The sequence below is a fragment of the Saccopteryx leptura genome, chromosome 7 (assembly GCF_036850995.1).
Source record: "Saccopteryx leptura isolate mSacLep1 chromosome 7, mSacLep1_pri_phased_curated, whole genome shotgun sequence".
Lineage (NCBI taxonomy): Eukaryota > Metazoa > Chordata > Mammalia > Chiroptera > Emballonuridae > Saccopteryx > Saccopteryx leptura.
In genome coordinates this window covers 103,803,723-103,815,920 of record NC_089509.1, presented here as the reverse complement: position 1 = coordinate 103,815,920, position 12,198 = coordinate 103,803,723, and the positions used below count along the sequence as shown (strand labels likewise).

Genomic DNA, 12,198 nt, shown 5'->3' with positions numbered 1-12,198 from the left:
CAGCCGTAGGACGGCAGAGCTCCGTCTGGAGCCGGGTCTGCCGTCTGGAGCCGGGTCTGCCGGGCTCCCGGGGCGGGCGCTGGCTCTCCAGGATGGGAATGGGAGCTAGCAAGGAGATGGCCCTGTCTCCCTGCTGTTTCCTGAGTGTCGGCCCTCTCCTAGGCGCCTGCATCCATTCACTGGTTGAATCTTCATTACAACACTGCCACTTCTTAGCCCTATTTTACACGTGAAGAGACTGGCACAGAATTTGCTGAGGTAGCATGACTTGTAAGAGGTAGAGTTAGGATTTTTTTTTTTTGTTTTGTATTTTTTCTTCTGTAGTGAGAAGCAGGGGGAGGCAGAGAGACAGACTCCTGCATGCCCCTGATGGGGGATCCACCCAGCGTGCCCACCAGGGGGTGATACTCTGCCCATCTGGGGTGTTGCTCTGCTGCAATTGGAGCCATTCTAGCGCCTGAGGTGGAGACTACGGAGCCATCCTCAGCGCCCAGGCCAACTTTGCTCCAATGGAGCCTTGGCTGCAGGAAGGGAAGAGAGAGATAGAAAGGAGAGGGGAAAGGGTGGAGAAGCAGATGGGTGCTTCTCCCGTGTGCCCTGGCTGGGAATCGAACCCAGGACTTCTACACACCAGGCCGATGCTCTACTGCTGAGCCAACCAGCCAGGGCCTAGAGTTAGTATTTGAACCCAGGCACACTGAACCTCTTTACTTGCCTCTCCACTCGGTTCTCCGGTAGCTGCTTCGTGCCCTTGGGCCTCAGGAATAATGTACGTTGTGCAGACTGAGGTTAAGACTAAACAAACTGCCCGCCACAGCTTAAGCAAAATTAGCTCAGCTTGGATAGATGAAACCTGTGAGATGTCACAACAGACATTCACCTGGTGGCAAGGGGCACCTTCTTGTCATCCCCTTGCTCCCAGATCTGTCCATCCTCTATGGCCCCAGAGGAACCCTCACTTGTGTGGCATGAGGAGTCCTTGGACAAAGGTGGTGGACATAGAAACGAGACATAATGAGCCTTGGGCCTGGAGCTACTTGGTAGTTAAGGCTGCTTAGCCTTGCCCAGTGCCCTGCCACAGCAAAGAGGGCACTTGCCTTCTGCCCCAGGCAGGGAGTGAAGAGACCAGCGAAGGGACCAGCGAAGAGACTGGTGGCCTCCTGCATCTCACTGGGGTTGTCGAGATGCATATATAAGTCCAGTATGTTGGACCTCTCAAGGCTAGAAGTGCACAAAACAGCCAGTTTACAAACTTCCAGCAGATGTTCTCTATTTCTCAAGACAGAAGTTTGAAGTTCTTCTTTCAGGGCCGGCTTCTTCCTTGCTCTGAGAAAAATACACTATTGGCCCATTGGCTACCCAAGATACAGTGAAACATTTATCCTGGGATGGGAGAGAGATTTGGTGGGGAGCCACACTGCCCTGGTGGGCAGGGGAGTTACTTGTTCCGCGGCTGGAGGGGCATCTTGACAGGTATCTAGGGGACAGGAGAGACACCTGGCTTTCTCCTGCCGGGGTCCTGTTGAGGCAGGGGCCTGGGCCCTGAGTGGGGCGCAGACTTGTGCCACTCCATTTGGGGGATGCAGGCCTCCTCAACTCGCCACTGGCTCTGGGCTAAGGAAACTTGCGAAGGGGCTCAGTCTACAGACATTTTTACAGGTTTTCACCATGTGTTCCTTGCTTTTTACTGTCTCCATACTTCAGTCTGATCCTAACTGCTGTGGAGTACTGGGTGGTGGGTCCCTGCGTAAGGGGAGCACAGATGCCCGGGAAAGCCGTTCATGGGGTCCCGGGGGGTGAGGGCAGGAATGCGAGCATTTCTCGGGGTTCCACAACATACCTGTGGCGGCAGCCTTATCAGAGAGGGGACATCGCCGTCAGCTAAGAAGGCTTGCAACCTCTAGATCAGGGGTCCCCAAAATTTTTACACAGGGGGCCAGTTCACTGTCCCTCAGGCCATTGGAGGGCCGGACTATAAAAAAACTATGAACAAATCCCTATGCACACTGCACATATCTTATTTTAAAGTAAAAAAACAAAATGGGAACAAATACAATATTTAAAATAAAGAACAAGTAAATTTAAATCAACAAACTGACCAGTATTTCAATGGGAACTATGGGCCTGCTTTTGGCTAATGAGATGGTCAATGTCCAGTTCCATATTTGTCACTGCTAGCCATAACAAGTGATATAATGTGCTTCCGGAGCCGTGATGCGTGTGTCCTTCGTCACTGGAAGTAGTACTGTACGTGAGTGATGCCGCCACATACAGTGCTCCTCTCACTGACCAATGAAAGAGGTGCCCCTTCCGGAAGTGCGGCAGGGGCCGTATGCGGCCCGCGGGGCCGTAGTTTGGGGATCCCTGCTCTAGATATCTTGGCAATAAGGGAAAGTGGGTCACACACTGGTCCTGTATGTCCCCAAGGTCCCCCGGAAAAGGAAGCACACAGGAACAGCATACCACCAAGCTCTCGAAACTCCGTTTTATTGACTTCCAGTGTTTCCCTCGGGGCTGAGCTCAGCCCAGCTGGCTTTGATAGGTCTTTGAGACACAGTGTCACAGGGCCTGGCAACACCCTGGCTCTCCCACTCCCCTCCCCGGCCACTGGGCGCCCCAGGCAGAGAGGAGGAGAGGCAGGCAGCTCAGCTGTGGTGTCGGAGAAAGAATGGGCAGCAGAGACCATAGAAGCCACACAAGCAGCAACATGCCTGGGGTACCCACTGCATACCCCTCTCTCTCTCTCTCTCCCTCTCTCTCTCTCTCTCTCTCACACACACACACACACACACAGACACACACACCCCAGAGGGCCCTTCACTTCAAGCTCTCTGCCGGTCCACACCCAGCAGCTTTAATGATCCTGCCCCAGCTTGTTCCTCAGATCTCAGTACTGCCCGTAGGACAAGAGCCTCTCCCAGATGCCACAGGGCTTTGCGTTAGATTTGTACTCTAACCTCAGTGCTAGCAAGAGGTGTCAGGGGAATAAAACTTCGGGCCATTACCCCTTCATCCACATTCTCACCACCCCTGCCAGTGACAAATCAAATAATAAAATGTCCACATCTCACAAGTGACAGGCTGACCTGGGCAGGAACTACATGTACCAAGATGCACAGCTCCATAACCACACACCACTTGACCCAAGCATGATCTATCAGAAATGAGGCAGGGTGTGTTGCATTCTGGGGCTAGGAGTTCCCAAGAGACAGCACCAAACACCCAGTGAAGAGTTTATAGGCTAAGACTACCGATGCTTCCCACCTGGCCCCCACCCACCAGCCAGGCCCAGCTCTATGCTCAGCACAGGTGAGGGAGAGGAGTGGAGGCTCCCCTCCCCGGGCACAGGGGAGGGCGCTGTCCTGTCGGAACTGTGCATCGACTGTGGATCCCGGACATCCAGCTCAGAATACATCTGGGGAGAGAGCGGGGATGGGTGACAGGAGAGACGGTCAGCAGCAAGCCGTGGAGGATGGTGCCGCTCAACATGCAGACCTGGGCTAGCCCTGTGGCCTCTCCCTGAGCCCTGATGCATGGTGAAGTGGGACGGGGCACAGTCCCCTGCTAGGCCTCCCTCCTGGGGCACCCTGGCCCTATCCCACCTCTCCAGGGTTAGCCGGCCTCACCTCTGCCTAGTCCCGAGGCCTGGGGCAGGCTGAGGCAGCAAGAGGGAGGAGGAGTGGGCTCCGGTTCCGAATCTGGATGGCCGAGAGGCTCCCGCCCCACCCAGCTAGCCTCCCTGGAAGACCTGATGGCCCTACATGCCACAGCATCTTCCTCGCCACACTGAGGCCTTCTCGGGGAAGGAAGGAGGGAGTCCTAGCCAGACGGCAGTGAAAGCAAGCGATGCGGCCCACGGGGAATTGCAGAGAGGAGAGTGTGAGGAAGAAGCGGCACCAGAAGGGAAGCAACGGAGACAGTCAGAGCTCAACACTGCACAGAAACCAGTGGGGAAGTGTCCGCGGCTGGACAAGGAGAGCCGACTTGGGCTCAGAGGACCCCAGGCCAAGTCCTCCTTCCTTGATAGAATCAGCAAGAAGACCTGGGCACAAAAGGCCTGCCCCAAACCACTAACGCCCCCTAGAAACCCCCCATCATGTATAAGAAGTGCACCTGGGCTCTCCAGGCCCTCTCACAGCCCTGAGGTCCCCACCCTGGGCTGTACCAGGGACCTATCAGCTCAGCAGAGCAAAGCCCAAGTCCACACTGGAGGCAGGGGACCTGGAGGGACACTTGCAGGGGAGCACGGAGCTGGAGGGGCCACACCCCCCTCTGTTCTGACAGCAGGACCCCAGGGCGCCCAGAATGGGGGGTGGGTGGAGCCTGGCGATCAGAGGATGAGGCACCGAGAGGCCTTCTCCTCCGGGGGTGGGCTGGACTTGGCCGCATCGCCCCTGGTACTGTCACGAGTCCCCCCCATGCTGGGATCTTGGTTCTGGGCCTTGTGCTGCCCCCGCCGTCTTCGCTGCGCCTCCCGCCCACCTGCCGGTTTCTTCCCAGCTGCCTCCATCTCCGAGAGGCTGTAGGCCATGGCGAGCTGCAGGTCCTCGTCGTCCTCAGAGAGGTCGCTGTCGGATGGACGTGAGGCGGGGGTCTGCCGCACCTGCGGGCCCCCTGGTCTGGAGGTGACAGACTGCTGCTGCTCTCGACGGCTCAGCTCCAGGCCCAGGGCCAGGTCGTCTGGGATACCTACAGGAGTCACGCCCACCATGAGAAGCTCTGGCCCAGGCCAGGGGAATCCCCATGCAGCAACCATGCTGACCACTCCAGCGCCTCTTTCCGAACTGGCATTCGTGCATTTTAACACCTCGTGTTGTGGTTACCAGCGTGGGCAGGTATTTAGCTCCAGCAGCCTCTGAACTCTCTCCTTGGGCAAATTATTCAACCTCCCCGAGCCTCCCTATGCTCATCTATAAAATGGGAATGATGAGAATGTCTACACTGTCAAATTGTTCCAATGATTATATAAGACAGCATAGTGCTCCCAGGGTGGGCAGGCACGAACAGGAGGCCAAGGTGACCGCCCTGTCCAGTGAGGTGTTGTAGCAAGAGTCCAGCTCCAGGAACCCTGTATCCTGAGTTGCATGGCTGGATTTCCCCCTTACTAAGTAGGACAGAACCTGGGACCTGGGGGTACTTAGAATTACGGCCATTTAACTGTGCCAAGGCACAGCCTTCTCAAGTGAAAACTAGGGCAAACAACTGGCCTGCTTTCCCCCGGCTGTTTGAGGAATACAGGGGACGTGGTATGTGCGAGTGCTTTAAACACAGTCGGGTTCTGCAAGCGCACCCCACTAATGATGACGGTGATCAGCGGCCCTCTGAGACTTGTCAGTTCACTGTCCTGGCCCGCTTCCCTGTGATCACCATTTCCAGAGATCTTGCCAGTCCGGCCTGTGGTTGCCACTCCCTCCCTACCCCAGGGGAGTTCAGACGGGAGCAGTCTGGGAGGGGGCACTGGGACCTGGGCTGGGGCCTGGGGCTGGGGCTTCCTGCCAGGGACTGAGTGGCCGGGCCGCTCCTCACCATTGATCGTGACGGACTTCAGCTGCCCGTCCTCCTCCACTTCCACCCGTTCCTGCCCGTTCTCCATGATTCTGTGGGACACAGCACAGGTCATTCAGCGGGCAGGCCTGAGTCCCGCAGGCGCTCGTCCAGGTTCTGGGACGCTATAGTGAACAGGACGGGCTGGGCCCTGCCCTCAAGGGCCTCGCCTTCTAATTGTGTGTAGCTCCCTGTCCACCCGGTGTGGTCCCAGAGGGAGCCCTCACCTGCGTGTTGTGATGCGGCGTCCTTGGACAAAGGTGGTGGATGTAGAAACAGAGCGAAAAGCACCAGCCCCAGGACTGAAGGAGAAAGATGAGGAGGAGAAATCTGGCATTGGGACAGAGGAGAGGTTGTTAGCTAAGGGGACGAGGGAACGCGGCAGGCAGCAGTCACAATAAGCCAGGAACCTCTGTGGGCTCTCCCCACAGGAAGGGCTCCAGGTGCACCAGAGAGAAAAGCTACGAGCTGAGGCAAGGGATCACAGCACTCAGAGAATCCGAAAGTGGGAAGGGACAGCACTTACCAGAGTGCCCAGGAAAAGAGGATGAGAAGGTGAAGAAGGGGCCCGAGTGTCGGGAACCCCGGTTCTGAAGCTCTGAGAAGGGGCCCAAGTCATCTGCAACAAGTAAGCAGATTAACAATCATCAGGTGAAGAGATTGCCTCCAAAAAATGTGTAACTTCTGCTCTTATGTCTATAAACATAAGCTACTGGGAAACTGGGTACATTTCTGATTTTTTTCTTTTTTGTTTAGATTTATTTACAAATTAAATTCCTTTTTAACATTGTATATGAAAAAGTTCACTAGTAAATTCCATCCACAATAAAGAATAAAGGGAACCCTGGTCAAGTAGCTGAGTTGGTTAGAGTGTCATCCTATGTACCAAGGTTGTGGATTCGATCCCTGGTCAGACCACACACAAGAATCAACCAATGAATTCACAAAGAAGTGAAATAACAAATTGATGCTTCTCTTTCTCTCCCTCTCTCTCCCTTCCTCTTTCTCTAAAATCAATCAGTAATTTTTTTAAAAAAGGATGGAAGGAAAAGGGGGAAGGGAAAGAGGGAGGGAGGACAGCCAGCTCCTTTGATACAAGATTAGTATGGTGTGATGTCAGGCAAACATGGCTCTGAGTCCCATTCTGCCATCTGCTCTGTGTCTCCAAGTGAATTCTTTGAATGTCCCTCAGTTTTGTCATCTGCAAATGGGAATAAAATTATCTCCCTCACAGGGTTTATATTAATCATTCCAAAAACCAGTATCTTGTTGTTAATAATGGCATCATTACTGTCATACGAGGCTTTGAGGCTTGCTTTCATGGCTGTCACTGTGGAGGCCTAACAATGTGTTATTGTTATCATTTAATAAGACAAGTCTCTGACGTGTCATACAGGGTCATGTGAATTCAGGCCTGTGTAAGGTTCTGTCCCTGTCCTCATTGGACCTACTCCCACAAAATCTTCAGTCTGTGGAATTCTGCTTTCCTCTCAGCCTCCCCCTTAAGGACCTCCCAGCTGATGGAGGGCGGGACGTCAGGCTAGTTAGAGGCCTCCTGAGTCCACTCACCAAAGAGCTCTGCAAAAGGGTCCCCACTCCCGAAGAACTCCCGGAAGACCTCCTCCGGGCTGCGGAAGGTGAAGGTGAAGCCAGGCCCACCAGTGCCAGCTTCTGGCCGCGTTGGGCCCGTTCCTGGATGAGAGGCAGGATGAAGAGGAGGCTCAGGGAATACATCTTGCCCGAGCCAGGGGACCCCACCTCAGGCATGGCCAGGAGCCCCAATAGCACCCATCGCAAGAATCTGCCTGCCCCCTCTCCTCCCGGACCCACTTCCCTCCCTGGGCCCCACTGCTCCACCTACCTGCTCCAGTCAGCCCTTCCCGGCCATAGCGGTCATAGACCTCTCGCTTATGCTCTGGAAGGAGAGACCAGATCATTTCTCCCTCCCCCTGGGACGACGGCCTCCCCCTTCTGGGTTAAAACCCTCAGAGGACTGCCCAGAGACTGACACTTGGGGGCAGCAGGGTGCACAGGGAACAGGGGCAATGGCTCAGCCCTTCACACAGTGGCTCCTCTCATCTGTACAACAGAACATGGTAACAGCACCTACCTCCTAGGCTCGTCGCAGGATTAAATTAGATAATCCATGTAAAGGGCTCAGCACAGTGCCTGATACATAGTAAGTGTTCCATAAATGTTAGCTAATTATTACTGTGGTATTGATCAGGGTTTAGTCTAAATGTCACTTTCTCAGAGAGCCCTCCTGAGACCACTGCCACAAAAATCGCTGCCTGTTACTGCCTGTCACATCCCCCTGCTGCTTTCTGTTAGAATGCTTTTGTCTATTTATTTATTTGGTTAATGTCAATCGTCCCTGAGTGGAATGTGATAAACCTATCAGGATGAGGACTGTGCCTGCTTGTCCTCCATTGTTCCTCTATATCCAAAAAGGGCCCACCACCATAAGCATTCGATGAATAGTTTTTTGAATGAATGAAAATGTCAGTTGTGTAACCTTGATCATTACTTCACCTCTCTGAGCCTCAGTTTCCTTGCCACTAAAATGGGGGTGATAAAGCCTGTGCTGCAGGATGGCTGTGAGCATTCAGGGTGATTACACCCACCAACGCCTGGCACAGAGGAGGCTCCACACGCCTTGGCGACTTGCTTTGTCAGGACCCTTGCTGCAACTACCTGATCCTGGGGAGCAGACAGTGAGCCTGGGAAACTAGGGGAAGAATGAAAAGGTGCTTTGCACATGGTCGGAAGGAAAAAAGGAAAGAAGTCCCGGAGTCCGTGTGGGAGGGGGGCACTGAAATGCCAGCTTGGGAAAGCCATGGCTCTGGGAAGGAATGCAGTGGGCAGTGGAGTGAGGGTGATGGGCGCTGCCCTGCCGTGCCCTGCCCTGCCCCTGGCCTTACTGTCCGACAGCACTTCGTATGCCTCGGCCACCTCCTTGAACTTCCTCTCAGCAAATTCTTTATTATCCGGGTTCTTGTCTGGGTGCCACTGCAGAGCCTTCCGCCGATACCTGTAGGAAGTGGGTTCAGAGGGGAGGGTCAACGGACACATGCAGGCACTTTCTATTTTCCCATTAGCCAACCAATGTCCTTTCACCACTCAGCCTGGTCCACTCCAGCCGGTGGGCTGCCGCTGCCGAGGTGACAGTGCTATCTCCCCTCTGTAGTCAGCGCTAGGAATATCGTACAGATTATAATGTGAGAGTTGGAAGGCCCCGGCCCTAACTCCTCCCGGGAGCTCAGTGGGGCTGCGGCTGCAAAGCGCGGGGTAGAGGGCATGCAGGGTAGAGGGGCAAAGGTCCCTCCTGATAAAACTGCCTGGGCATCTTTGCTCTGCACCTTGAGAAAGCCCTCTTCTAGGGGTCCGGAGAGGAGAAGGAAGGAGAAGAGAGGGTTTACTAAAGAAGAACCCACAATGCAGATCCCAGCAGAACTTCACAGACATGGACTTTCTCCTACTCATCCAACGGTTTCCTTGCTCCCCACAGGTGTCAAGGGCCTGGTTCCCTGGGCTCTGCCGCTGAAGGGCCCTGTGGTGCTGGTGGTGGGGGCTGGGGGTTTGAGAGGCTGTGCGGTAGGCAGCGGAGGCACTTACGCCTTCTTGATATCATCAGCGGACGCACTCCGCGGTACGTCTAGAATCTCGTAGTAGGATGCCATGGCAACTCGTCAGCTGGCAGGCGGGCCTCCGTGGGGCTGCAGGAGAGAAGGACGAGTCGGGCAGGAAGACCCAAGGGCGCCTCCTTCGGGCTAGAGCCCCCCCGGCTGGCAGGAGGCGCTCCCATGGGGAAGCGGAGCCCACCGGACTCGACTTGCGGAGGATGACTAGGCTCGCTGGGCCAGCCTTATCGGCCCTCGCAGGCCGGTGCCCCTGCCTATCTCGGTCCCCAGTCCCGGCAGCGCTATCGCAGCCCCCCCACCTCCGCAGCCCGGCCCAGGGCCCCCAGCCTGATGGCGCATCCGGACCGCACCTCCTCCGCCCGGAGTCCTGGGGCTCCCGCGGCTCCCCGCCCCTGCACCCCGCCGGGAATCGTCTGGCACCGCTGCCCAGCTCGCGGCTGCTGCGTAGGACGCGCCCGGCCCAGCTGTGCGCGCAGCAGGCGTCAGCTGCACAGAAACTACTAGAGACTCCGAGGAGGCAGGCTTGGCCTGTCACCCGGGGAGGGGGCGGGGGCGGAGCAGGGGGTGGGGGGAGTGCTGCTGCAGGGACTGCCGGGACATGGGGGCGGAGCCGGCTATTTTGGGCCTGCACCAGAACGACGTCATCTCCAGCTGGGGACCTGGAAGACAGCGGCCAGCTCCATCCAGGCATGACGCACTTGCCAACCAACAAGCCACCTGGCCCCTGGTCCCTCTGGAGCTTTTCTATAAACAGGCAGGATGATCGATAGCTCCTCATCCCGGAGGAAGTCACCACCTTAAGGACTCCCAGACTCTCCTTTGGGCCTAAATCCTCTCCCTTCTAAAGATTCCAGCTCTAGTCCCAGGTCCTCAAAAGAGGCCGCACCGATTTACCTGAGTAGGTCAGACCTGCCTCTCAGCATTTTGTGGCATCGTTCATCACACTTGTTAGAGTTATAAATTAGCATTTCTTGTTTATTTGATTGACATTCACTTTTCCTACTAAAATGTAAACAAATGGCTGAGAGTGTTCTCTTTTTTCCACTAGAGTATTAGGGTAGTGGTGGGGTTAAAAATAACCAATTTGATGATTAAATAATGCACAGGTGCAGACCTCTTTTGACAGTTGTTTTTTTTGTTTGTTTGTTTTTTTACAGAGAGAGAGAGAGAGAGAGAGACAGGGACAGACAGACAGGAACGGAGAGATGAGAAGCATCAATCATTAGTTTTTCGTTGTGCATTGCGACACCTTAGTTGTTCATTGATTGCTTTTTCATATGTGCCTTGACCGTGGGCCTTCAGCAGACCGAGTAACCCCTTGCTTGAGCCAGCGACCTTAGGTCCAAGCTGGTGAGGTTTTGCTCAAACCAGATGAGCCTGCGCTCAAGCTGGCGACCTCAGGGTCTCGAACCCGGGTCCTCGGCAGCCCAGTCCGATGCTCTATCCACTGCACCACCGCCTGGTCAGGCTCTTTTGACAGTTTTTGGAAAAGTGGGGTAAAAGAGTAAAAGAAAAAAAAAGGAAAAGAAATTACCTGGTTTTAAGGTTTTTCTTCCCAAAGTGATCCTGAGTAGACTTCTACCTCAAAATGATTTCTGGGTTTAGGCAGGCCTCATGGGAGATTTAGAGAACTTTCCAGAATTGATTCCTGCTTGATATCTGTCCAGGCCAATCTACCAAGCATTAACTGAACATCTTCTACATAGCAGATGTTGCAGGGATATAAAAAGAAGAATGTGGCCCAATCTTTGCCTTCCCAGAGCTCCAACTTGGTAAGATACCAGCTCGTTAATATAACCCACTGGGAAACCCCAAAATTTTGGAAATATACAGACCCGGGTTTGCAACCTGGCACTGGTGTGACTTGGGGAAACCTCTGAGGACTTTCCTCCCTAAATACAGGTAATAGCTAGGGCTGTTTGAAAGTCAGATGAGGTGCGTTACATAGTAGGTATTGTGACAGATCTTCTCTGGCACCATTAATGGCCCAAGCAGTAATGGTTATGTGAGTCCAGAAGAGTGTTTTAGGCTGGGTGACCCAGAAATGCTTCACCATAGAGAAGGACTTGAGCCAGATATGAGAAAAAAGAGTGGGGTCTTCTGTCCAGCTGTCCTGACTGCCCACAGTCTGAGCCCCCTGCCTACATTTGGGGAATTCCCATTGCGTAAGGCTTGTTGGCAGGCAGGCCGGTCACCACCTGCCACAAAGCCCGGACACTTTCTATCTAGACTTCTCGGCTCCAAGGGTGCAGGCAAAAGACATAGCTCTGCCAGTGGGAAGCTCCCACTGGGACACTGAATGTGGATCAAGTCACAGAGAAGCTGGGGCAGTTGAGAATTTATTTCTGCAGTTTTGGTGGCAGCGAAGCCGGCAGCGGCCTCTAGTGTCTGGAGGAGAAAATGTCAGCCTCAGTGCGTGGGTCGAAGAGGCCTCACTGCCATGGGTAGAAGGGACAGGGGTGTTTTAGGCAGGCTGTCCTGTGCCCTGACCTTGACAATAGTGCTAGCTGCCCAGGTTCCCTTGGTGCCTACCTGTTTGTAGAGGCTTGTTTGGTGGCCCTCATATTGATTCTGTGTGTACTACCCAACATCTCTCCAAGTCTCTATGTGTGTATGTATCTTTTTTTAACTTGTCAGTTAGTTTCTGCTGTTTACAACAAGAGTCCTGCCTGACCAGGCGGTGGCGCAGTGGATGGAGCGTCGGTGTGGGATGCGGAGGACCCAGGTTCGAGACCCGAGGTCACCAGCTTGAGCACAGGCTCATCTGGTTTGACCAAAGCTCACCAGCTTTGACCCAAGGTCGCTGGCTTGAGCAAGGGTTTACTCGGTCTGCTGAAGGCCCACGGTCAAGGCACATATGAGAAAGCAATCAATGAACAACTAAGGTGTCGCAATACAAAACTGATGATTAATGCTTCTCACCTCTCCTTTCCTGTCTGTCTATCCCTCTCTCTGACTCACTCTCCCTGTCTCTGTAAAAAAATAACTAAATAAATAAATAAAAGAAAAGAAA

General features: G+C 54.3%; 1 protein-coding gene across 2 annotated transcripts; it reads right to left on the bottom strand.

The window, feature by feature from the left end:
* Nucleotides 1-2,471: 2,471 nt before the first annotated feature.
* On the bottom strand, nt 2,472-9,729 carry DNAJB2 (DnaJ heat shock protein family (Hsp40) member B2). 2 transcript variants are annotated; one of them, XM_066345569.1, is made up of 10 exons: nt 9,536-9,729; nt 9,160-9,260; nt 8,466-8,575; nt 7,406-7,459; nt 7,114-7,236; nt 6,071-6,163; nt 5,772-5,874; nt 5,527-5,597; nt 4,483-4,689; nt 2,472-3,415 (listed from the first exon to the last, which is right to left on the bottom strand). In XM_066345569.1, exons 2-10 carry the CDS (start codon nt 9,222-9,224, stop codon nt 3,405-3,407), a joined length of 837 nt encoding a protein of 278 aa, XP_066201666.1. In that variant the 5' UTR covers nt 9,225-9,260; nt 9,536-9,729; the 3' UTR covers nt 2,472-3,404. The 2 variants fall into 2 exon arrangements, with proteins under 2 accessions (XP_066201666.1, XP_066201665.1); XM_066345568.1 differs by lacking the exon at nt 2,472-3,415 and having other exon boundaries at nt 4,185-4,689.
* Nucleotides 9,730-12,198: the final 2,469 nt, after the last annotated feature.

Excerpts from the sequence above, each read along its gene's own strand:
- DNAJB2 (XM_066345568.1), bottom strand. The coding sequence starts at position 9,224 with ATGGCATCCTACTACGAGATTCTAGACGTACCGCGGAGTGCGTCCGCT. Across the intron at positions 8,576-9,159 it reads GCTGATGATATCAAGAAGGC|GTATCGGCGGAAGGCTCTGC; the intron begins GTAAGTGCCTCC and ends CACTTCCTACAG. Across the intron at positions 4,690-5,526 it reads GAAGTCCGTCACGATCAATG|GTATCCCAGACGACCTGGCC; the intron begins GTGAGGAGCGGC and ends TGACTCCTGTAG.